Here is a 26,707-nt window from a genome sequence, read left to right on the forward strand (position 1 = left end):
CTGCAGGGCAAGGGGTATTGGGTTCGATTTCCGGATCGAGCGAAGCATTGCTGGGCATTTTTCGGTTTTTCGAAAATTTCTCAGTGGTAACACGGAGTCTGGAAATGTGCCCGGTATATGGCAATAGGCTCACCACCTATTACATGGGACTTACAATATAAATTGTGAAATGTGGGTGTACATTGGCATTATGTGCCATAATGTGCACCTCTGCCTACCCCTTCGGGGATTAAAGGCGTGATGTTATATAACATATAATAATAATTATAAAGCAAAAACATCTTAGATCACATTTCTATCGACACCAGACAGTTGCCACCGGCATCACTAGGGCGCAGCGAGTCGCGCATGCGTGCTGCCACGCGTAGGGGTGTGTCGTAGCTAGCTGTGGTCCAGCCAGCCACCTCGCGGGCCTCACCTCGCCGGGATGCGACGCCAACCACATTTAATATAAATATAACTACCTCTATACACAGTATATGTACCTCTAGGTATATCAAAACACTTTATTGATATTACTGTATTGTTCTCCGCACAATATTTAGGTACCTACAATACATACATACTTTCGCCTGTGACTTCGGTTCTACAAAAATCTTATTTTTGTCGTTTACCTATTTGATAATTAATGAAGAATGGCGTAACGAAATGGTTGTTATAGATGGGTATGTAGTAACGGGTCTCGGGTTCGATTCCAAAACACCTAGGTGTAGTATCTACCTATTGTTGGAGATTGAAAGACTTGATGCTATGATGATGATGACCTAAGTCTCTACCAAATTGATTTATAAATGTACCTATGACCGCATTTTCTGCAAAGATTAGGTAGAGTTTAAGAATAATCTTACGTTACGTTATCATGATAGGTAGGTAGATATTTAGTTATGTACGTGTACCTACCTACATTATTGGTCCTACATAGGTAGAAAGTTGATATAATACGTGTTGGTCTGGGAGGGCCTATGACTGACCTATAAGTCTATCTATGATTGGCTAGTGGCTAGGCACTGGGCATAATTCCAGACTCCATTATTCCTGTAACGATGTAATAAATATTTTTCTAATAAAAGTTTACCCACTATTTGAAATTCCAATGAGTAATGTAGGTAGCTGATATTTTTTTAATTAAATTCCTTAAAGTAAGCGTAATGTTTTGTTTTGGTAAACGATTATCAAATTACGGGTCATTAGCATAGAGTTTATTTTTAAATCTGAGATACTATAATTTGACATTAAAAGACCATGATTGCCATATTGACGTCAATAGTTCCGTTTTCTCCATACTCCATAAATGTGACATATAGGTTTTATAATGTTTTATTCAAGAATTACTTTCAAAAAATATAATTTACTAATTTTTATAAATTATTAAAAAATAATTATTATAAATATGTCTCCAAAACATTAGTTTTTGGTTCAAACGCTCATAATGAAACTCAGTATTACGTTCCGTTCAACGCAATAGAAACAAAAATCAAAAAGTTCCACATAAGCGGTATCCGACTGACAACACTGCCGAATACGTGGCCCCGAAGTTCTGTGATTAGTGGGACTTGTTTATATTTTTTATTGTGTAAATTCTATAGAAATCTCCTCGGAAGCCGTAAGTAATTAAAAACAGATTAATTACCTTCATCCCTGTTAATTTTCACCATCCCCATCATTGTGGGTCTTTGCGTAAATTATTAAAAAAGTTGAGGTTGCAGCTGTCAAAATTATCCTAACAAGATTTCGTTAGATTCTTTGTAATTAACTTAATATTAAGACGTTATATAATAGAAATGTTGGGTTAAATTTCGTAATTGATTGCTAAGCAACCTTTGTATTAACGGAAGGTTGTTTTTTTGTCTAATTATTGTGTTATTTCGGCCGACCTGACAGACGTGTACTTTTTCTATTAATGTTATGTTTCGTCGTCTTTAATTGCACATTCCCACGTATTCTGGCTACAAGACATTGTGTTTGTGACAAACAATACCACGCAGTCTTCAATTAAGATGTAAAACTAAAATCATCTCCAATGTATGTCACAAAAATTTATTATGATATTCTTATCAGATTTCTTGTGATAAATTTATTTAGCATCGTTCTGAATTACTATCTAGACTGTAGCTTCTGTATAAATCTTCATCAGTATAATATAAATGGCTATAAATCATTTTTAAGTAACGAAAGAGTCATGGAATATCGTAGTGATGTGTCATCGGTGTTGACTGAAGAATTTATGAGTGAAAGTGATGATCATGACATTTAGACAGTTAATGTTGACATTCTAATGATAATACATAACTTCTATAATAACATATTACATTATTGCAAGACTAATAAGTTATACAATGTGCACTGTGTTCATTCACCATTTCTAATTAGATTTTATAACTACTTTTTTCTCATACTCATTGTTTCTTATAGGTTAGCTTTTTGATAGATTTCTTGGCTAACAGACTACTAAAAATGTTCAATAGAAATTCCTCATTATATCTCATATTTAGTTATCTAAGAGAATCTTACTAGTACTAACCAAAGTGTATAAAAATAATAATTAAAATAAAATAAACAATTGTTATCAATGAAAATACTATAAGGAATATTGATGAATGCATGAAGCTACATGATTGATAGTGTGTATGTGTGACCTAATTTTGTTAATAACTACTACTGAATAAGATGATAATATATATGTATGTATGTGTCAGTGAGAATGGTGTCACACTATACAAATTGTTTTAAGATTCTAATATAGTTTTTGTTCTCACTCAGGATATTCGGCACCCAAGTACAATGATGAATCCACAATATCCACCGCCTGGACAGAACAACAATGCTCCCAACAACCCCATGTTTCCACCAACTTCCCAAGACTACAACGGAGTCCAGAATGCAAACATCTACAGCCAGATGCCACCAAATGGACCCCAGATGCAACAGAAGGCATTTGACCCATTGGACATGTCGCAGAAGATGCAGAATATGAACTTAAATGGACCTCAAGGGTTCCAGTCCATCCCACCTACCCAGTTACCCCCAGGCCAGGCTCCACCAGGCCAGTTTCCCCCTAGTGGCTTCCCACCATCATCTAACTATGGTCCAGGACAGCTTCCTCCTAGCCAAGCACCTCCTGGAATGCCTGGTAGACCTCCAGTGAGTGGAGCCCCACAGTTTCCTCCAATGGGCCAGAAACCACAGATGCCACCATCCCCAGCTCCTGGTCAGGTGCCAACATCCCTTCCTCCTAGTTATGGCATGCCACCTCAAAGTCAAACACCTGACAGGCAGTTCCAGCCTCCTACTTCCATGCAGCAGAGGCCACCTAGTGCACAACCTAGTCAACCACCTATGGGACAACAACCTGGCTTGCAGGGTCCTGGTGCCATGCCTCCTCATTCTCAGCCTGGACTCCCTCCTCATTCCCAGCCTGGTCTTCCGCCTCACTCCCAGCCCGGTCTCCCGCCTCAGCCTGGTATGGGTAGACCAGGAATGCCCCCACAAGGAGGAATGCCTCCACAAGGTGGAATGCCCCCACAAGGACAGCCACCTAAACCGGGAATGCCTGCACAGCCTCAAATGGGCGGTATGCAGTCAGGTCCCCCAGGAATGCCTCCTCAGATGAACATGGGTCAACAGCAACAACCTGGTATGCCACCACAACCGAAACCACCTGGATTACCTGGACAGATGCAAAGACAGCCTGGCATGCCTCCGCAGCCGGCCATGATGTCGGCACAAATGCCACAGCCTGGCCAGCAACAGCAACCAGGTCTTAATCAACAGCAACCAGGCAAAATGCCTGGGCCTCCGCAACCGGGGCTACCACCAGGACAACAGCTGCCCCCACAACCAGGACAGATGCAAGGTCAACAACCTGGGATGCCTCCACAGCCGGGTCAGATGAGTCAGCCTGGTATGCCACCCCAACCTGGCCCAATGAGCCAACCTGGAATGCCTCCACAACCCGGTCAGATAGGTCAACCAGGAATGCCACCTCAACCTGGACAGATGAGCCAACCTGGAATGCCCCCGCAGCCTGGACAGTTGAGTCAGCCAAGAATGCCACCACAGCCGGGCATGCCACCCCAACCAGGCCAGATGCCACAGCAACCGGGTATGCCTCCACAACCCGGTCAAATGCCGCCCATGCCCGGACAACCTGGTATGCCTCCTCAGCCTGGGCAGATGCCTGGCCAGCCAGGGCTACCTCAACAGCCCGGTTTCCAGGGTCAGTTCCAAGGACAGGCTCAGCCAATGGGTGGTATGCCCCATATGCCACCACCATTATCCCAGCAGCGACAATACCCTGCTCAACCTGGATTTGGGCAGCCGGGGCAGCAACCTGGTACTCAGTATCCAAGTAAGTTAAAAAACAATGTTTTGAGAATGTTGTCGGTTACGTGCATTACTTTTAAATACTTAAGTCTCTTTACACCTAAGCAAACATTGCATATTGAATTACCTAACATAATAATTATGAATTTTAATTTGTAAGTTATCTTGCATAACTTTATGCTTGCTTTTTATTTAATGCTTACAACTTACTAGAGGTTTAGTTAAAATACATACCAGATTAGTTATATTATGTCCCACATGGTTTATGGTGATCCTATACCCTTCATGATTCTTCAAAATGGTATATTATAATAGTCAGTCTAATTGGGATGTCGAGTAAATAAACTTATAGCCTTTTTGTCTCAAAAGGATTGGCAGAATTGTAGTCTCTACAATAATACATCCTTTCTACAATTGCATTAACATGTAATTACCTTTAATATTAGAATTTGTAACGGAATATATACCATGTTTATTTGTGTCTATGAGTTTCCGATATTTCGGCACTGTTGCAAGCGCTATGATCACGAATGAACTCCGCAAGCCGATGAACAGCAGATAAAAACTTACATCCCTATCACATTGTATAAGTTTTTATCCGCTAAAATTAGATGTAGTACTCAGTCTTAACGGGTTAGAAGTCTCACCCCTATCACATTGTATAATGACATTTACCTATATCACATTTTCATTCTAGGCATGCCGAACCAGTTACCGCCCCAGCCGCCGATGCCAGGACAGCAACAGCGTGGTTTCCAGCAACCCTCGTCTGGCTACCCCCCACAGTATCCTGGCCAGCAGCAATACCCTGGCCAGCAGCCGTACCCTGGGCAACAGTACCAGCAACAGCCTGAGCAGAAGCGATTGGACCCCGACCAGATGCCAAGTCCTGTAAGTGGAAGCCTTGACTAATGCCCGAATACTCAAACGCTACTCAATTTTAAGACACTACTAGTAGTAGTACTATCACTATCAATTCTTTATAAAATGACAGAGATGGCACGATATTTAAGTACAACTTGACTAAAATTGAGTAGTGTTTGAGTATTCGGGTGTTAGACCTTAAGTGACTATCACTTAAATTGCTTAACATTTATTTCTAAGCTACTCTACAGATTGTGGCTGAATTAAGTATTAAGAACTAAATGGAGGAAAGAAAACAGTCTTCCCCCTTTTGTGTGCAAACAATAATAGTTACATGGTAATTTTGTCCGTGCTTGCTGAGCAAATAACAAAAGTTGGTTTATAACATTGCATTCAGTAAAAGATAACAACACTATAATTAAAACTAGTATGTAAACAGGCACTGTCAACTGTGACTGGTCAGCTCTAGACTGCTTTAATTTTGTTGTCCTTAGGGTTATTTTCTTTTTCTATTTTTTTGACTGAATATTGGTGTTACATTGTTCTCACATAGTTGTACATTGTAACCAAGAATTGTATTGTGATTGAAAAAGAGTAACCTATGGAGTTTCTTGCTCGTTCTTCTCCATAGGAATCTACACTTTGGAACAAGCAAATAGCTTCACTAGAGGACTGACCGTCAGACAGACATTTTTAATATTATCATATTTACTTTGACATTCAAAAGTGCCTCCCTGGTCTATTTGAAATAATTTTGACTCTGACGATAAATATTGTAACTGTTACATTAACATGGTGTTTCCACGTGCACCTCCAGATCCAGGTGATGGCAGACGACCAGCAGAACCGCGGCGGTATCTTCGTGACCAACGAGAAGGGGCTCGTCCCCCCCCTAGCCACCACCGACTTCGTTGTAGACGATAAAGGAAATGCCAGTGAGTTGTTACTATAATATTACTATATTTTATTATATTAAGACTGCCTCGGTGGCCTAGTTGTTGCAAGTGCGACTGCCTCGGGGCCTCGGGTTCGATTCCCGGGTCGGGCTAAGTATTGCTGGGCTTTTTTCGGTTTTTCGAAAGTTTCTCAGTAGTAGCACGGAGTCTGGAAATGTGCCCGGTATATGGCAATAGGCTCACCACCTATTACATGGGACTTACAACATAAATTGTGAAAAGTGGGTGTTCACAGTGGCATTACGTGCGCCATAATGTGTACCTCTGCCTACCCCTTCGGGGATTAAAGGCGTGACGATATGTATGTATGTATGTACTATATTTTATATAATGTAGTATTGTTGTAAAGGAAGGAAATTACGGCTCGGTTCATATCTGACGGAACATGCGTCGCGTAACGCCAGAACAGACAAATGTATAGAAAAACAATTGACCGTTCACACTCAACCGATGATACGTCAGTACGACCGATGATACGCTCGACGTATTTTACGTCAGATATAAACCGAATCTTAAACAATAAAATTTGTTAAATTGAGCTTGAGATCAGCTGAGAAACTAATTAACTAAATATTAGTATTTTTTACCAATCTCATGGCACCTATTATGTAAATCCAGTCTCATAATAACAGTTAGGGAACATTTTGTGTCCAATTTTGTCTGTTGTATTTTGTTTTTAAGCACGGAACGATCTGAACTAATATTTAATATGTAAGATTACTAGTCTAAAGCAGTTCTTTATGACATATACCATCAATTCCAGGTCCTCGCTACATCAGGAGCTCGATGTACACGGTGCCGGTCACTGCAGACCTGCTCAAACAGACATCCATGCCGTTCTGCTTAGTTGTGAGTTATTAGTATTCATCATTTTAATGAATGTCAAGTACTAGCTATTTCCATGCAGACAGCGTAAAAGGTTACCGAGGCTCCAGCTTAAAGCAGGAGAAGGAATGGGATTGTTTTTAGTCAGTAAGAGTCTGACACTCCCTCCCGCCTCAACTAAGGCGGAAGAAGTCATTGGAAGATTTTCCCCCTCATAAAGAAAATACTAGTTATTTTATCACAGTTTCCTTCGCTGCTCGGCTCCTGTTGATATTTTATTAATTCATAAAATATCAACAACCATAATATTAGTATAGAAAAATAAAACTTATATCGTTAACTTTGATTTTTTGCTCAATTATGCAAATAATAACTCTTACTATTATCTGTAGCTGTCTCCGATGGCAGAGACAGTGGGGTCTGAGCAGGAGCCCCCGCTGCTGGACTTCGCGGCGCTGACCGGGTCCCCCAGCATGGGCCCGGTGCGCTGCAGCCGCTGCAAGGCCTACATGTGCCCCAACATGAAGTTCGTGGACGCCGGCAGACACTTCAAGTGTGCCTTCTGTAAGGCCACTACTGAAGGTATGTACAATAGTTTTTGTAATAAGGTAAGCTAACCAAATAAGGCCTACCTTAAAAAAAAATTACTGTGTCGCAGCCATTAGCGCCCACCTCCAAGAGGGGAGACATCAGCGTTCCAGTAGGTTTCTGGTTCATACATGTTTTGGTTATAAAGATAAATATGTAAAAAGCAAAACTAACAATATATATCTTAAGTACTAATTCATGTTACTCATGCATGTGTAGATGTGTAAGTGTAGGTATGTGTGTGAGTGAAAGTGTGGGAGTGTGAGGGTGTATGTAAATCATCATCATCATCAGCCGAGAGACGTCCACTGCTGAACAAAGGCCTCCCCCTTGGTCCTCCACGTAGAACGACAAGCCGCCACTTGCATCCACTGGCTCCCTGATATGGACAATATATCTTGGAATATTTATTACTGTGGAAACAACGCTTATGAGCTGTCTTAGTACTTGCAACCCTAGAGGAATTACAATAGTGTTGCTATTTGAATCCTACGAGTTTGCTTTACGTTATACGAAAACGGAACGAGAGAGCGTGTTCGCCGTAATTGCCCGGTGCGGCTGGACCAATCAGAACGTCGAACGCGCACTTATTTCGATTACTTTAAACGATAAAACAAACTCGTACTAAGGGTACTGTACTCTAAGTATAGCGTTCGGCGCTCGGATGTCCATAAGCGGCGGCGATTGCTTATCATCAGGTGATGCGTCTACTCATTTGCCGACTTGTAGCATAAGCATAGCAAAAAGAAATCAAATCAACCCCCCAAAACTCCAGATACGCAAACAAGCAACTCCTGTAAGCCAGGATCTACAGTAGATACAAACATAAAAACACCGGAACACTGAAGTCCGGCGCGTCCCAGGGAAATGAATGACTGTCTTGGATCCCACAACGAAACAAATTAGAAGATGTTATTAGAGGAGAAGAAAAAGAAAACGATAGTTTCCAATTCCCTCGGACACAACACAAACTTTACTTAGAGTAACACATCTCCCCTATATTCGCCACCCATTGCTTACCTTAGTAAAGATATAACACGGTGTGTATGATGTCCCAGTGCCGATGGAGTACACGCAGTACATCAACAGCATGCAGCAGTACGGCCGGGTGCCGGCGGAGATGGCGCTGGGCGCGTACGAGATCGTCGCCACCAAGGAGTATTGCAGGGTATGTATTGCATACATACCATAGTATCTCACCACCTATTACATGGGACTTACAACAAATTGTGAAAAGTGGGTGTACACAGTGGCATTACGTGTCGTAATGTGCACCTCTGCCTACCCCTTCGGGAATTAAAGGCGTGACGATAGATATATACCATAGTATTTATTTATTTACTAGCTACTTCCGCGCGGTTTCACCCGCTCTGCTTAGCTCCTATTAATCATAGCGTGATGTTTCATAGCCTATAACCTTCCTCGATAAATACGCTATTCAACACAATAAGAATTATTCAAATCGGACCAGTAGTTCCGGAGATTAGTGCGTTCAAATAAACAAACAAACTCTTCAGCTTTATAATATTAGTATGGATACTTCAACCCTATGTTGTTGCACTACGGTTGAAAATGGACAGTTATGCTAGTGTCTGTATTGGACACTGTGACAAACTGGTGCAATTTTTGGTGATTTTCGACTTAATTTCATCGTCGTATCATCACGCCTTTTATCCCTACCTACTTCGGCAGGGGTGCAGCATTCCGGAGCATGCGGACTACCTAGCGGGGTTACCGGGGTAGCCGGATCGAAAAGCAGGAGTAGGAACGGGGTGGTTTTTAATCAGTAAGAGTCTGATTCTGAGTCATTGGATGATTTTCCCCCTCAAAAAAAAGGGGTGCAGATTATGCCACGTAATGTCACTGTATAATGTACATCCACTTTTCACCATTTGCGTAATAATAATGGGGGTGAGCTTATTGCCATATACTGGGCACAATTCCAGTCACTGTGCTACTACTGAGAAATTATCGAAAAACCAAAAAAAAGCCCAGCAATAATTTACTCGACCCAGGAATTGAACCCGAGACCCCTTGCGCGGCAGTCGCACATGCAAGCACTTGGCCAACGAGGCAGTCTTTATTATATTTGAACTACACTACCAGAGACACTAGCTTATTTAGTTCAAATGAATACTATCTATATTTACCCTAATGGATTCATTAAGTTACTCAGAAAATATCAGGCTTGGGTTGAATAAAAGATATTAATTAACGGTAAAACTGAGTGAATAGTATTCAAAAGGTAGGAGTAGACACAAGAATCGGGTGAATAGATGTTAGAACATTTTCCCAACATTTATTCGCCCCCCTTCTGTATTTATTCACCCCTCGTTTTACAGTAATTCGTGTATGAATTTGCAGAACAACACGCTCCCCAACCCGCCCGCGATAGTGTTCGTGATCGACGTGTCGTACAACGCCATCAAGAACGGCCTCGTGCACACCGTCTGCGAGAACATCATGGATATTATCGATGTAAGTATTTATTTATACCCATACTAGCTACTTCCGCGCGGTTTCACCCGCTCTGCTAGGCTCCTATTGGTCATAGCGTGATGTTTTATAGCCTATAGCCTTCCTCGACAAATGCACTATCCAACACAAAAATAATTATTCAATTCGGACCAGTAGTTCCGGAGATTAGCGCGTTCAAACAAATAAACAAACAAACTCTTTAGCTTTATAATATTAGTATTAGTATAGATAAGACACCAACGTACCTGTTACTCCACTGGTGTTGCGGGTGTCCATGGGCCGCGCTGATCGCTTACCATCAGGTGACCTGTATGCTCGTTTGCCCCCCTATTCCATAAAAAAAACAAAACATATAGTTTCTTTATAAATTCAAAATACAGTGTACTCACGTACCTTTTGAGAAAAGCTCTACTAGTTTCGAGTCATACAAATAGCTAAAACATACATATTATGTACACTTGTTTTAGCTATTATATATTATGTACCTAGCGGGTTTACCGGGGCTCCGGCTCGCTTAAAGCAGGAGTAGGAACGGGGTGGATTTTAGTCAGTAAGAGTCTGACACTACCTCTAACTTTGCTCAAGGCGGGAGAAGTCATTGGATGAATTGCCATCCTTAACACATTGACTGCCCCGTGGTGGTCACCTATTGGCAGTCAAAGAGTTAAAAAAAGTTATTATCTACATAACACGGCTTCTTAATTGTGAGGTTTTGTCCTAAGTATATGAGTAACGTGGTTGTAATGTCTGTCCGTGTGTACAGGCGATGCCGCGCGACGAGCAGACCGGCAAGAGCTGGACCCGCGTCGGGTTCATCACATACAGCTCAACTGTACACTTCTACAATATCAAGGTAAGCACACTGTCTTATACTAATGATGTACATATATCTTATATTGTCAAAATGATTTTCCCTATTTTCCTTCTTTCCTCTTGAAACGTTTTCTAAATTTTCTTTGCTATAAACCCCACGGAGCCCGAGACCTTTACAACAAATGCAATACTGTGGAAATTGGTTCGTGCGTTCTGGAGTTGTAGCGTCAGGAAGGAAAACCCGACTTATTTTTATATTAAAGACTTTATATGCTGTCTATTTATTCCAGGGTAGTCTAGCGCAGCCGCAGATGCTGTCAGTGGGCGACGTGGGCGACATGTTCGTGCCTCTACTGGAGGGGTTCCTGCAGCGGCCCGAGGACTGCGCCCCCGTCCTGCAGGCGCTGCTGCAGCAGCTGCCCAACATGTTCCAGGACAATAAGGAGACTGAGACCATACTGCTGCCGGCTGTACAGGTAATTGAGTTATGGTAATAGGTACATTATGTATTGTTACTCTCAGATTAGGTCTTGAGTGACTTGGAGTCTGTCCAAAATGTATTCTTTCTTCCATTCAAAGATAGAATTATAATTGATCTATCTATTATTGTCACATAGTATCTACATTGCATTGTTTATTTTATCAAGAAAGACAACTTATGTTGTTTTAGCTGACATGGTGTCGGCTACTTTTAGTTTACCATATTTGAGAACCATAAAAAATGTAACATGCTTTGATTTGAAGTTACCATTAACCCTTATAATGTGTAACTTTATGTGACTTTAAAAAAAACTATTATTCTTTAGTTTAAAGTTATCACTAACCTCTACTTGTGTGACTCCTTTCCAGGCGGGTCTAGAAGCCCTGAAAGCAGCAGATACTTCAGGCCAACTGCTGGTATTCCATACATCCCTGCCTACGTACAACGCGCCCGGGAAGCTCGCCAACAGGGAGGACCGCAAGCTGCTCGGCACTGACAAGGAGAAGCAGATACTCAGTCAGTACTCATTTATACTCATTTTCTACTCACTCATACTTGTTTGGTACTCATTCATATTCATTCTGTATTCACTCATACTTATTTTGTACTCATTCATATTCATTCTGTATTCACTCATACTCATTCATTTTCATTCTGTATGTACTCATACTGACAGAATGAGTCTGAGTGATCAGACTGATCAGACACAGTGATCAGACTCATTCTGTGTTCAGTTATACTCATTTTGTACTCACTCATACTTATTTTGTACTTACTTAAGCTCATTCTGTGGTCACTCATACTAATTTTGTACTCACTATTACTCATTTAGAACGATTTTTTCATATTCATTCTGTATTCACTCATACTCACTCACTCATTCTGTGCTCACTTATACTCATTTTGTACTCGCTCATACTCATTCAGTACTTCATCATCATCAGCCGAGAGACGTCCACTGCTGAACAAAGGCCTCCCCCTTGGTCCTCCACGTAGAACGACAAGCCGCCACCTGCATCCACTGGCTCCCCGCCACTCTGACGATGTCGTCGGTCCACCTAGTGGGAGGTCTGCCCACGCTGCGTCTTCCGGTCCGCGGTCGCCACTCAGTCACCTTCCTGGCCCAGCGGCCATCAGTCCTCCGAGCGACGTGGCCTGCCCATTGCCACTTCAGCCTGCATATTTTGAGAGCTATGTCTGTAACTCTTGTTCTTTGGCGAATTTCCATATTTCGGATTTTGTCGCGCAAAGATACTCCGAGCATAGCTCTCTCCATCGCGCGCTGGGCGACTCTGAGCCTTTCTAAAAGGCCAGCAGTTAGGGACCATGTCTCGGTACCGTACGTCATCACTGGCAACACACACTGGTTGTACATCCTGGTCTTCAGACACTGCGGGATTTTTGACGAGAAGACTTCATGCAACTTCCCAAATGCTGCCCATCCGAGTTGGATTCTTCGAGCGACCTCTTTCTCGAAGTTGGACCTACCTAGCTGGATGATCTGACCCAGGTATGTGTAGTGGTCTACAACTTCGAGTATATCGTTCCCAACGACAACCGGTATAGGTGCAACATGGACATTTGACATGATTTTCGTCTTGTCCATGTTCATTTTAAGGCCCACCTGTTGGGAAACGGTATTGAGGTCGCTGAGCATGGTGTTCAGCTCTTCCAGCGACTCTGCCATTACGACTATGTCATCGGCGAAACGGAGATGAGTGATGTATTCGCCATTAATGTTGATGCCGCGTCCGCTCCAGTCCAAGAGCTTAAAAACGTCCTCCAGTGCGTTCGTGAACAGTTTCGGAGATATAACGTCTCCCTGTCTCACGCCCTTCCGCAACTGGATTGGCCTCGTAGTCTCTTCCTGGAGTCGGATGCGCATGGTGGCGTTGTTATACAAACACTTCAAAACCTCGATGTATCTATAGTCGATGTGGCACCGCTGGAGAGACTGCAGCACCGCCCAGGTTTCGATTGAATCGAAGGCTTTCTCATAGTCCACAAACGCCAAGCATAGTGGCAAGTTATACTCCTCGGTCTTCTGTATAATCTGCCGCAGCGTATGAATGTGGTCTATGGTACTGAAACCTTTTCGGAATCCGGCTTGTTCGGGAGGCTGGAAGTCATCAAGCCTGCGTTCGAGACGGTTCGTGATGACCCTCGAAAACAGCTTATACACATGGCTCAGAAGTGAGATAGGTCTGTAGTTCTTTAGCAGACAGTTGTCGCCTTTTTTAAAGAACAGAACCACCACACTCCGTTGCCATGCTACCGGCGTGGTTCCCTCGAGTATGACGGAATTGAATAGCTTCTGGAGGACTAAAAGTATCGGTTTTCCACCCGCTCGCAGAAGTTCCGACGTGATTCCGTCATCGCCCGGCGCCTTGTTGTTTTTAAGCTGTTTGAGAGCCATCCTAATCTCGTACAGGCTGATGTCTGGGATATCCTCAGTGTAGTGCCGCGTCAGTTTAGCTCTTGGGTCCCGAGCTGTACCGACGATGGGTTGCCGTGTTGAGGTGTATAACTGTCCGTAAAACCTCTCGAGCTCTCCGAGGATCTCGGACTTCGACGAGATGACGCTGCCATCCTCGGTCTTCAGCCTCGTCATTTGGCTTTGCCCAACAGACGAATTCTTTGCGAAGACTTTTGAGCCCTTGTTTCGCTCAATTAAGTCTCTGACTCTTGCGGCGTTATAGGCCCGCAGGTCACGTCGCATGTATTTCGAGATTCGTCTATTGAGCTTGCCGTATTCAGACATATCGTCTGAAGACTGCAGCCTCATCTCGCTACGATCCTTAAGAAGTTTTAAGGTTCCGTCGGAGAGCTTTTGGGGCCTGTTTCGGCGGGGGTCTTGAAGAAGTCTGACCCCACTGCTCGGACAGTTTCCACCAACCCATTATTTATCTCGTCCACGTTTCCACAATCAGCTAGACACTGGAAGCGATTTTGCAGTTGGAGTTGGAACTGCTCGGGGTTTTGGATCTGGGCACGTCCAGGGCGGAGCGTGGACTTCACCAGGCGTGACCGCTCTAGTTTTACATTGATGTTCAGTGTGCCCCTGACAATACGGTGATCGCTACCGGTTTTCACCTTCGCTATCACAGAGACATCACTGAATATACGTCTTTCGGTCGCCATGATGAAGTCGATCTCATTTTTGGTAGAACCATCAGGGCTTATCCATGTCCACTTCTTGGCCGGTCGCTTCTGGAAGAAGGAGTTCATCAAATAGAGGCTCTCCCTCTCCATAAAGTCGACCAGCCGCTGGCCCCGATGGTTTCGCTGCCCATATCCAAATGGCCCTATTCTCAACTCATCGCTATTCCGTGTGCCCACCTTTGCATTGAAATCCCCCATCACAACGGTGAAGTGTGTTTCGGAGGAGTGTATGGCTTTTGAAATTTCCTCATACAGAGCCTCTACTTCGTCGTCACAATGTGTCGAGGTCGGCGCATATACCTGTATGACCTTCAGCGAATACCGGTTAGATATTCTGAGTATAAGGTACGCTACCCTGTTCGACACACTGTCGACCTCACACACGTTGTTGACGAGAGACTTGCGGACGAGAAATCCAACACCACCCTGGGATTTACGGTCTCCTTCCCGGAAGAAGAGCAAGTTGCCGGAATCTAGGATTATCGTATCCTGACCCTCTCTTCGGATTTCAGATAGTCCCAAGATGTCCCACCGCATTTTGCTCAATTCTTCCTCCAGCTCGACAATCTTCTCATCAGTCCGCAGTGTGCGGATGTTGTGCGTTGCCAGGGCCAAAGTTCGTCGGGGGTGGTAGCGCTTTCTCTGCCGGGGATTCTTAGCACCCCTGCTCCGCCGTTACCTGATCCGCTACCTAGATCAGGAATAGCGGAGCTGCCGGGGACTGGGGGCCGTGTAATTTTGTTGTCGCTCATAGTGAAAGGGGGGGGTTGCCATAATCCCCACGCTTGGCAGGCGGCTTGGGGATCGCAGTTAGGTCACCGATAAATTTTGAGAATGCTGCTGCCCATTCCTCGGTGGCTGGTCGCAGTTTTAGGACGTACCCGGGTCCATTCAGTACTTACCTAAGCTCATTCTGTGGTCGCTCATACTCATTTTGTACTTTATAATACTCATTTTGAACGATTTTTTTATATTAATGAGTGGATATTTCCCTTGTAGATCCTCAGACGACAGCGTACAACGAGCTGGGCCAGTCATGCTGTGCAGCGGGAGTGAGTGTAGAGTTGTTCCTGTGCAACAACTCGTACGTGGACGCGGCCACGCTGGGACAACTGCCGCGTCTCACCGGGGGACAACTGCACAAGTACACGTACTTCACTGTGAGTATTCATCCCACTATATACTTAGAGTTGTTGGGAACAACTCGTACTCGACACAGCCACCTTGGGATATTTATACTGAGTTTTTTACTCATTTTTTACTCTTCAATACTCATTTTGTACTCACTCATACTCATTTTGTACTTTACATTATCGTGTCGTTATTGTGTATGAGAAATGACGCTGATAAAGTAAAAGACAAAATTATGAGAGATTGTGAAATAAAAGAAATATTATTGTTTTAAAAAAGAATCTGCTTCAAAAAGAAATGTGTGACAAAGTAAATAATGTTGCTGTGGTACCCAGGCGGAGATGGACGGTCCCCGGCTGGTATGGGACGTGCAGCGCGTGGTATCACGGCCCACGGCGCACGACGCCGTCATGCGCGTGCGCACCTCCACCGGCGTGCGCCCCACCGACTTCTACGGACACTTCTTCATGTCCAACACCACCGATGTCGAACTCGCTGCCATCGGTAAGGCCTTAGTACAATCTGATTAGATATAAAGCATGCGTCCACTATTTAACAGCTAACTGATGATTATATTCCTTCAAAAACTATTCTAACTATAAATGAGTAAGGTTTTGAATCGAGTGGAAATGATTAAAATATTACATATTTGGTCAAATAGCAAATGTGATATATTTTGTCAATATATATAACGTCAACTGCGGCTCCTATGGTGATAGGAGTCGCAGTTGACGTTCAAAATATTTCATAATATCACTGTCTGAAGTATTTCACATTTTTTTGGTTGGAAATTGGTGATGAATATCTGCCAATTGCTTACAGGCTATAAAATAGATCACAACTAGAGAGTAGTTACTCTCTCGCGATTTCACCCCAGTTTGCTTGTATTGATCATAGCGTGTTTTCCTCAATAAATTGACTTTTCATCACAAAAATAATTATTCAATTCGAACCAGTTAATCCGGAGATTAAAGCGTTAATCGAACAAACTCTTCAGCTTTATAAAATTACGTATAGATTATAGATAGAAATACGGCATGACTATTGCAATCGGCCTCATCTAGTTATTTAAGAGATTGACGTGTAAAAGTGTTATTTTATAACCTACTAGCAAACCCAGCGAACTCTGTTTCGCCACCAATGATTTTCCCTGTTTCCTTGCTATAAACCTCACGGAGCCAGAGACCTTTCCAACGAATGCAAAACCGTGGAAATCGGTTCGAGCGTTCTGGAGTTATAGCGTCAGGAAGGAAAACTTGACTTAATTTTATATAATAGATTTGCAAAATAAATATCATTTATCATTTAATTAATTTGAATTATGTTTGTACCAGACTCGGACAAGGGCATAGGTATAGAAATAAAGCACGATGACAAGTTGACGGCGGAGGACGGAGTCTACATCCAGGCGGCGCTGCTGTACACGGCGCGGAGCGGGCAGAGGAGGCTGCGGGTCCTGAACCTGGCCCTCAACGTGGCGCACCAGCTCGCAGACGTCTACCGCAGCATGGAGCTCGACACCGCCATCAACTTCCTCACCAAGCAGGGTATGGTACTTGTGTGATGATAGTCAATGAGATACAGTAGGATATAATTTTTTATGGTCGCCGTCACCCTAGGATACCCGATGCGTTATAAGTGCGTTACTGGCATTTTGGGGGTTAGAAATTTAAGGGGGGTAATTAGGCCTCCAGTAACCTCACTTACACAGCGAAACATTACGCAAGTGTTGTTTCACGTGTGTGGTCGTGGTATTACTCCGGTTGAGCCGGTCCATTTGTACTAAAGCATGGCTCTCCCACACTTAAAATGTAGAATGAAATATCATTGTCATTATTAGCTATAATATTTGTTACTTCCGAACATAGAATTTCCTCTTTAGATCTTCAAAGAGGTTCTTATATTACTCCTACACGAACGGCGCGTAGGTTATTTGAAAATCACAGTGATGTTACCAAAAGTTTAGAGAATAATTATTGTGGCCGTTTAATATTGTGGCAAATTACTGTTTCGGGGACGCTTCGGTTCTATATAATACTTATTACCTAAATATCATATTAGATTCCAATTTAAAGTCAGGAGAGTATAATTTGTGTGTTAGTTAAAGCTTTATTTTAGATTTTATAGCGAGCATTTAGTTTCATAATGTTTTGTATAAAAGATTCGATATAAAACACAACACGCTTATTTAAGGCACGCGTCCACAGGCGGCCCGCATCGTATGCATTGTACACATCGCATGCAACGGACTTTAGTTTGTCTTGTATTGAAATTCATACAACGGCGTCCATTAATCCGCATTGGACAGTCTGCATCATTAGCAATGTTTACATGCGATGCGTACTGATGACGTCATATGGAATGCGTACGATGCATACGATGTGGGCTAGTATAGTGCCTATAAAGGTAAGCTTATTAGACCCCCCCCTTTTTATGGCATTCACATCTCTAGTGTGTGAGACGTATTTGGCCAACTACGACGTTTTGTTCAAAGTAACACATTTGGAAAATGTTCGGTGCAATTCGAGGGGAAACAGGAGTTTGATCTAGGAAACCTAGAACAAATAACATTAAATGACGACCCAAACATCACAAGACAGTTACCTTTCCCCCTTGCAGCGGTATGGGCGCTCCGCGAGCACCCCCCGCGGCAGGTCCGCGAGTCTCTATCAGTGCGGTGCGCGCGGTCGCTGGCGGCGTACCGGCGGCACTGCGCGTCGCCGTCCTCCGCGGGACAGCTCGTGCTGCCCGAGCCCATGAAGCTGCTGCCGCTCTACTGCAACTGCGTGCTGCGCGGGGACGCAGTGGCCGGCGGTCCGGACCTCACCTGCGACGACCGCGCCGCCGCCATGCACCGCGCACTGTGCGCCGACGTGGCCGCGTCCGTCGTGTACACGTACCCGCGCCTGCTGCCGCTGCACCGCCTGCAGGACCTGCAGGACATGCACGAACAACGGGACCAGCCCGCGCCCGTACTGCAGCCGCTCCGGGCTTCCGTTGATAAAATGAATGACCACGGCGTTTACTTACTCGGTGAGTTTATCTTTGTTCTATAACTACAGTGATCATATTTTTCCTGCACACGCATTTGTAATTGCAAATTTAAAAACGACATATTTTCTATACAATAATTATATATTTAATCTATATAATAGAAATATCTATACAATAATACGGCAATTGATCCTAGTATATTCCTCTTGAAATCAGTTTTTATGTACTTAAATAAATTTAACTATATCATCATAAATAAAAAGAAGATTCTACTTCTGAGGATTATGAAAATCAAAAATTAGATACTTTTTACACAATTTTTTCAACATACAGCAATTAGTCTTACAATATTTAAAATTTATTCCAATGAAACTTCACCCATAGACACTACCGATAATCACTGTAAAACTTACAATGCTTAAAACACCCAAACCCCAGAGAACGGCGTGCACATGCTCCTGTGGGTGGGGTCCCAGGCCAACCCCGAGTTCGTGCGCGACGTGTTCGGGGTCCCCTCCCCCCAGCAGGTGGACACGCAGGTCTGCGAGCTGCCCGTGCTGGACACGCGCGCCAACAAGATGGTCAGGGAACTCATCGAGGACACGCGCATCAAGCGACGCACTGCTATGAGGGTGAGTCCAACTTCTACAGGCTTGGCTTATTACTCAATTATTTTGTTTTTTTCTCTAGTAACTGCTTTTCTTCTAAGGTAAAAAGCGTGGTAATATACAATGTGATAGGGGTAGGACTTCTAACTAGTTAAGATTGAGTACTACATCTAATTTTTTCGACAAAAAAAATAATATAGAGGGTTGAAACCCCAATTGAAAATAGCGATTTTTTCGGTAATAATATTCAGAAATGTTTTTTTTTTCTCACCAAAATATTATCAAACATACGAAAAGAGCAATGAATTAGTTAGCCAAGGTTATTAGCTACCGTTTGTCGTTTTTTTTAATTTTTAGAGTAAAAGGGGATTCGACCCCTTCGACCCCCGACTTTTGTCGATAAAATTAGATGTAGTACTCAGCCTTAACGGGTTAGAAGTCTCACCCCTATCACATTGTATAATAACTATTGTCGATATACGATCAATACTTATTATATGAAATTAAATAAGGTTCATTTGACTTACGACATTTTATGAGTGCTCGAATACTTTCGAGTGCAACTAAAGGCTCTTGTTGGGCTCGAAACTGTACAAGCATGTCTTATGAACTTTATTTAAATGTAATATTTGTGTACAAAATAGTCATTTGTAAATATCATTGGACACAAAAACACGAAGCAGAAACTACTCTTTACATTAAATGGAATATTTGTTTAATTGAAATGAGAATATGTAATTATTCCTTGCCTACAAGACTACTACACAGACTGGACCTTACAAATAATTCAATTAATTTTCCTGCTAAATACTCTGCATGTATTGATAGAGATTTTATTTTTCTTTCAAAAGTAATAATTTTAGTGGAATGGAATGCATTGTATTATTTTTTATTTGCATTTTTTTCTTTTGCTCTGGTCGCCATGCCTGACTGACTGATAGTGCTGGCAGTTTTTTTGAGGAAAACAAAAGTATTAAAAAGCATTTCTATGGCAAGCCGCATTTTCTGTTTTGTAAAATCAACAATAACACGTTATAAAGAATACACAAACGAACGTTGTGATTTTGAAGTCAATTTTACTAATAAAGATAACTCGGACAAAATTAAATAAGAACTTTCGTGACAACCAAGGCGTTTATAATTCAGCTATTGGTGCTTGAGAGTGTAAAATCTAAAACCTGATGTAAATAATGTTGATTTTACAATCAGAAAAATAAGTAGTCGAGGCTCTCAAAGCTTGTAGACCTGGCATGTGTGCATGGCATCTACCTTCTTCTCTTGGCACCCAGCTGACGATAGTGCACCAGTTGTCTGCGCCGCCACTGGCGCGAAGTCTGCTGGTGGAGGACCGAGGCCTGGACGGCTCCGACGGCTACATGGAGTACCTCATGTCCGTGCACAAAGCTGTGCAGAAAATGCTGTACGTTTCAAAGGGTTCTGGAAATTTCTGGGCGTTTTTGGCAGTCTGGGGCCGTTTTTGGCAGTTTTTGGGTCATTTTCGGGCGATTGAAGGCTTTGGGGGCGTGGTATTGAAAGTTGGTCCATTAACCATCGAGGATACTTCTAACCATAGTTTTCTTAATTTGGATATACATTGTGTTGTCCTTGTCGTAAAGTTTGCAACACAGATATTGAGACGACTGTGTTGCCAACCTATTAAAAACGGAGGAGATATTATATTCAAATGATTGTTTATTTAAGAATGCCATCATAATAAAGCTTTATCAGAACTTTCAATTCCACTGCCGTAAAAGGATTGGTTGATTGTTATTCAATCTCTTGCTCTAGGAAAATGCATGCCTTAAGAAATCTTACTGAAATCTGCAATCGATTGGAGATTTTCTGGAGATACGCTGGTTTTTTTTTCTGCCCTTGTGTGAATGCTTCTTTCATATTTGCCTGAATGATCTGTTTTATTGGTTTCTAGTTTTATGTATTTTATTTAATGTTTAATAACTTTGCAAATATCTTCATTACTCAACTTACTGTACACTATTTCATGTATTATGTTTGTGTATGTTTATGGTGATACGATTAGTATTATATTATTACATATTACATGGAAAACTTACATTTAACATCACAGTATATGTTTACCACATAATAAAGCCATTGTTTTATTACACAAAATATTATAAAAGCCACATTACATGATGCTAATACTTAGAATAATAATTCAAAACCAAATTGTGTTACATTTAAGTACACAACTCGGTAGGATTACTGACATTTACTGATCAAGGACATCATTTCGCGAAAACATCAAGGATCGGTTCATATCTGACGTAAAATACGTCGAACGTATCATCGGTCGTACTGACGTATCATCGGTTGAGTGTGAACGGTCAATTTTTCTCCACGGCCTCACCGAAAACCGACGTGAAACAACGCTTGCGTTGTGTTTCGTTGTGTGAGTGAGGTTACCGCAGGCCCAATTCCCCCTTCCCAATCTTCCCAATCCCTTATTCCCCAACAACCCTTAAATTCCTAACCCTCAAAAGGCCGGCAAAGCCTTTGGTGTTTCAAGTGTCCATGGACGGCGGAGATTGTTAACCATCAGGTGATATGTCTGCTCATTTACTGGCGTATTCCAAAAAATAAAAATAAAAAAATATTGTTTTTCTATACATTTGTCTGTTTTGGCGTTACGCGACGCATGTTCCGTCAGATATGAACCGACTGTAATTCAGCATCCTTTTACTTCACCTAGACTAATCTAAAACCATATTTGAAAACATGTGGACTTTTTCCAGCTAACAACAATGCGACAACACGACAAGTTGGAGGCGGTGTTACGTCACTTCCTAGTCGAGGATCGCGGCGTGGACGGAAGCTCCTCGTACGTGGACTACCTGTGCCACATCCACAAGGAGATCAGAGCGTTACTATAGCATTTGTATGGACACTACTAGACCGTGGGCACACTTCTACATGGACTCTCATTTTGTACCGAACTTCAACTAGTGTTTCTGCTATGTTTAGTGCTCTTTTGGCGGCGCTGGTGTAGCTTAAAGTCTTCTACGACATACATGTTGACTTTTAGCTACATCAGGTGCCTTAGTGGCGTTAAAAATATAATTCAAAAAGTGTATTATAAATAAAATTGTTGCTAATACTAAACTTGTTTGTTGATTGTAATAGATCTTTGACGGCCTTGTTGGTCAAAGTAATATTGGGGTTTTTGGATTTGGAAATTGTCAGTGAATAGTATGAGATTATAACATAACTTAACTGGCGTAAAGTGTACCAAGTGCGCTACTGCTTATCCTTTAAAGGCGTTATGTTAAAAAAGTACTTAGTAATAAAAAAATCAAGTGAAGTAGCCTATTTCTATCTCTTTCGCACGTGTAGTTTTAAATTGGAGTAAGAGAGAAAGAATATAATTATTATAAATCTCACTGGCTGGTTTTAGAGTCTCTTGAAAATGTATGAAATGTATTTAATATTAGAGATTGGCATGATTTATTTATCAAGAGACTTGTAAAACTTATCTTCAGTAATAAATTAGCAATGTTAAAAATTATTAATTGATTTATTTAATACAGTCGTTTTGGGTTATAAAATTGGACCTAAAGGTAGGCGTCTACAGGCACGCATCGGACGCATCATACGCAACGGATTTTAGTTTGTCTTGTATAGAAACTCATACAACTGCGTCCACTGATCCGCATCGTACGGACGGACGCAGTCAATCCGTTTGAAGCGATACGTCCGATGCGTGCGATGCGTACGATGCGGACCTGTAGACGCTTACCATAAGGACGACATTATATAAATATTTTGGCTACTCCCATAGAACCAAGATCACGCACACCATAAGAAGGGTGTCGCAGGTTTGATTCCCGACCTGTGTCATTGTTATTTTAAAACTTACTTATGTGTATGTGAACTGAGGGATCAAGCTCGGTATTCGCGAAATTAAGGTCCTAGGTCCTTAGTAGTAGTCTAAAAACAATTGTAGAAAGAATCTAGGACTTTGTATATAAATATATTAAAAACTACGACCCATAATATGTGGTATCTCAGTTCTCACTCGCGATCAGATCGATCTTAGAAAGTATCCTTCAAAAAAGGATCGTATTATGTCGTTTTTATGGTTTAATTTTGCCCAAAACGACTGTATCGTTAAATTATAGCAATATCTATGTATGTAAATAAATTCTCGTATGTATGTTTGTATGTGAAGTAAGTAAACATGTTTAAGTACCCACATTCCTCCCTTGTAGTTATCAAATAAATATTTTCGTTTTAAATTTCATGTTTTTCAAAAAATCTACTAAAATATGAGATTTTCTACCAAAATCAGGGTTGCCAGTTAAAAAAATAAATGTTAAATGTGGGTTTTTGGGTGATGGTCCAATTTAGGCTTCCAGAATATCTGTATTTACTCTTACGATGAGTCGGCGTGGTAATAACGGTCTTAAATCTAAGGCAATAAGGTTGCTTTTACAAAAATTGTTATTAATGTCGCCATATGAAGTAGTTCTAGGCTCCTTGTGGCTAGAGGACCATTAACAGCTCTGAAAAATTTTCTCCTGCAATAAAGGTCTTTATGCTATTGGCTATACGGTGCAAATTCGTGTAAAAGCACCGTTTTCGAGTTGTCATGTTTGTCCTATTTGACTATTGACGTCCAATAATAGCATTTATTAATAGTAAATATTATTATCCTGACATACTTAAATAGGGTAGGCAGAAGTGTACTTGTATGCTTAGAAAATTAGGTGTTACTTGTAATAAGAATAAATAAATCTATAGTGTTATGAAATTATACCTGAATTTTGATTGTGTATTTGTAAAATGTACACGTTTGCCTACTCTTGTACATGTAATATAAAGGTACATTGAAAGGGTTTTCGTTTTGTTCTCAATAGATGGCGTTGGTGATGTTTAAAGTAGTGTAGGTGTTTTAAGTTAAGCGACCAATGGATTACTTAGCTATTACTGGATAGTGGTTCTTAAGGCCAGAGGGCTTAGTACGAGTTTGTTTTACGTTTAATGAAATTAAAAATAAGAGAGCGCGTTTATTCCGTCTGATTGGTTGGTTCATTCGAGCCGGCCAATCAGAGTGCAGAACGCACTCTCGTTTCATTTTAGTAACTGTACTGAACTAAGGGTCCAGCAGTTAACTCATCATTGATCTATTATAGTCTTTCCGTCTTCTACTCTTTCTTTTTCTCACACTCCTCGTTTCCACATCTTCAGAAAGCTTAGTAAGAGTTCGTTATACATTTAACGTGAACGTTAATGACGTTCAGCGCTCTGATTGGCCAGCTCCGATTAACCAACCAATCAGAGGGCTAAACGCGTTAACGTCTAACGTTATGTTTGGATCCTTTCGTGGTTTGTATCTAATGTAAACCCTGGCTTACAGGAGTTACAGTGATTTAAAAATGACCAATGGCACATAGTCTGTACGTATCAAAGGACTTTATATCACACCAGCTCCCTCTATAAGTGAATTTAAAAACGAAAACCTCTTACTATGGTTATTAAAAAGGGTTGTTACTGTACTCTGAAAAGTCCTAGAGGTCAGTGACCTCTTGGAAAGGAATGTACGTTAAAACTTAATAAGACTTAACTTTGTACAGTCAATACAATGTTATTTCGTTAACTTTTCATGTACAGGGCGATTTGTTACAAGAAGAAACTAAATATTTGATTCATTCTGTTTTATTTCAACAGTATTGTTCCATACATTTTCATCTTTGAAGCTATTTGAAGTAAGAAAATCACCCTGTATACAAAGAAAAAATAAGACTAACTCATTCATGAAAGGAGTGTAAAGTCAAAAGATCACACACTTCCAAATACTAACTAAATCACATCTCTATTATAACGGCCATAAGGTCGATATTACATAAACGCGTTCTTAAGCAGTAACTTTGTCCTACTCACACAACTGTATTCTTAATGTGTGAGAAAGAGACAAAACTACTTAGCCTAACACGTGCTAATTGTTTGACCTTAAGTCATTCTCAGATTATGAAAGTCAATTTAGATATCGTTTTCTACTTAAAATAGGGAGTTAATTATATTGTCTCGGACTTAAATAAGTTTAGAATCGAACCTGAGACGATCGAGTAATCTTCCAGTGTAGACTAATTTTGAGTTCATTGATAATTATGTTCTACATTGGCCTACACTTAAAATTCAAAAAAATCCAAAAAGCAAATTTTCAAAATTACCATGTAAAAAATTAAAAATATATTTTCCAATAGTATGCTAGCAATACTAGAATGTAGCTCAAGTGTTGCTACACGAAAAAAAATAAAATTAGTAGAAATGTAATTTGGTATAAAATAAGTGTTTTTGTTTAATTGGACAAGTTTGTTTCCTACGATATTAAAGCTAGAAATATGTTTATTTGATTGTATTTTATAATGTAAATAAAATATGGCATTATTTAACCTTTATTTGTTCTTATTTTATGTTCTTTAATTTTCTACATATACTCATAATCCACTCCATTGGTCATGTCATTAAAACTATCTTTTAAAATAGAGTTATATTTACCTTTAAAAGGATGATGCCAGAGTTTCTATGAAATCTGGTCCCACCTTCCAATAGCTATGTGTGTTACATCATTGGATAGGTAATTTTGAGCTGAATAAAAGTTACTATACTATCACAAATGATGAAAAGTGTACAATGTATAGCGACATTATCTGCCGTAATGTGCACCTCTGCCTACCCCTTCAGGGATAAAAGGCATGACGTTGTGTGTAAAAGTTACTATAGCGCCAAGTTCCAAATCTTAGTTCGTTCAGAGTTATTCTTTAATAAACATGGTAGTTTTATTTATAACACACATAGCTATTGGAAGGTGGGACCAGGATTTGCATCCTCCTTTATTTTGAGTTCGTCTAAATGTAAAAAAATGGACGCAATAAAAGACCCGGCCATTAAAAGCCAAATTATTAATTTATTAGTCAACTTACGGCAAGTCTTAGTAAACCTATCTACATGGCATTTGGCTACCTACTAGAGATTGAATTTTGATACAAACTGCAGTGTAGATTGCATGGTTGGCGCAGTAGCTAGATGATTACCTGCTATGCAACGTGTCGGGGGTTCTCTATGTTAACACAAATTGTTATTTCAGGTCGGAAAGTGATGTGTATGTGAAGATTGTAATTTGTAAACGACACATTAGAAAATTCTAGTGTGTCACATATGTGGCCATATTACAATAAAACAATTTACCTTAAAACGGGGTGAATAGAATTCGAGGGGTGAACAGATACAGGAATGGGGTGAATAGAATTTAAGGGGTGAATAGATACAGGAATGGACTGAATAGATCCAGGAATGGTGTGAATAGATCAGGAATGGGGTGAAGATATACAGGAATGGGGTGAATAGATACAGGAATGGGTGAATAGATGTTAGAACATATTTCCATCATTTAATCACCATTCCTGCATTTACATATATCCCCCTCGAATTCTATTAGATGTTAGAACATTTTCCCACCCCTCTTC

The 26,707-nt window shown here is 41.2% G+C and overlaps 1 protein-coding gene across 2 annotated transcripts; it reads left to right on the forward strand.

The window, feature by feature from the left end:
* Window positions 1–1,438: 1,438 nt before the first annotated feature.
* LOC118280581 (protein transport protein Sec24C) lies at window positions 1,439–25,634 on the forward strand. Of its 2 annotated transcripts, XM_035600690.2 has the most exons (18): window positions 1,439–1,603; window positions 2,761–4,348; window positions 5,021–5,214; window positions 6,005–6,122; window positions 6,907–6,992; window positions 7,361–7,550; window positions 8,615–8,724; window positions 9,921–10,034; window positions 10,798–10,887; window positions 11,138–11,323; window positions 11,697–11,844; window positions 15,490–15,650; window positions 15,957–16,125; window positions 16,956–17,168; window positions 18,241–18,654; window positions 19,054–19,247; window positions 20,513–20,643; window positions 21,977–25,634. In XM_035600690.2, exons 2-18 carry the CDS (start codon window positions 2,782–2,784, stop codon window positions 21,978–21,980), a joined length of 4,089 nt encoding a protein of 1,362 aa, XP_035456583.2. In that variant the 5' UTR covers window positions 1,439–1,603; window positions 2,761–2,781; the 3' UTR covers window positions 21,981–25,634. The 2 variants fall into 2 exon arrangements, with proteins under 2 accessions (XP_035456583.2, XP_035456582.2); XM_035600689.2 differs by lacking the exon at window positions 20,513–20,643.
* Window positions 25,635–26,707: the final 1,073 nt, after the last annotated feature.

This window comes from Spodoptera frugiperda, chromosome 16 (genome assembly GCF_023101765.2).
Source record: "Spodoptera frugiperda isolate SF20-4 chromosome 16, AGI-APGP_CSIRO_Sfru_2.0, whole genome shotgun sequence".
Classification (NCBI taxonomy): Eukaryota; Metazoa; Arthropoda; class Insecta; order Lepidoptera; family Noctuidae; genus Spodoptera; species Spodoptera frugiperda.

What these genes read in the sequence shown, in the direction of transcription:
- LOC118280581 (XM_035600689.2), top strand. Translation starts at nt 2,782, where the DNA reads ATGATGAATCCACAATATCCACCGCCTGGACAGAACAACAATGCTCCC. An exon ending in AGACGATAAAGGAAATGCCA is followed by an intron (nt 6,123 to 6,906) that starts GTGAGTTGTTAC and finishes CATCAATTCCAG; the next exon opens with GTCCTCGCTACATCAGGAGC. An exon ending in TGTCGAACTCGCTGCCATCG is followed by an intron (nt 16,126 to 16,955) that starts GTAAGGCCTTAG and finishes TGTTTGTACCAG; the next exon opens with ACTCGGACAAGGGCATAGGT.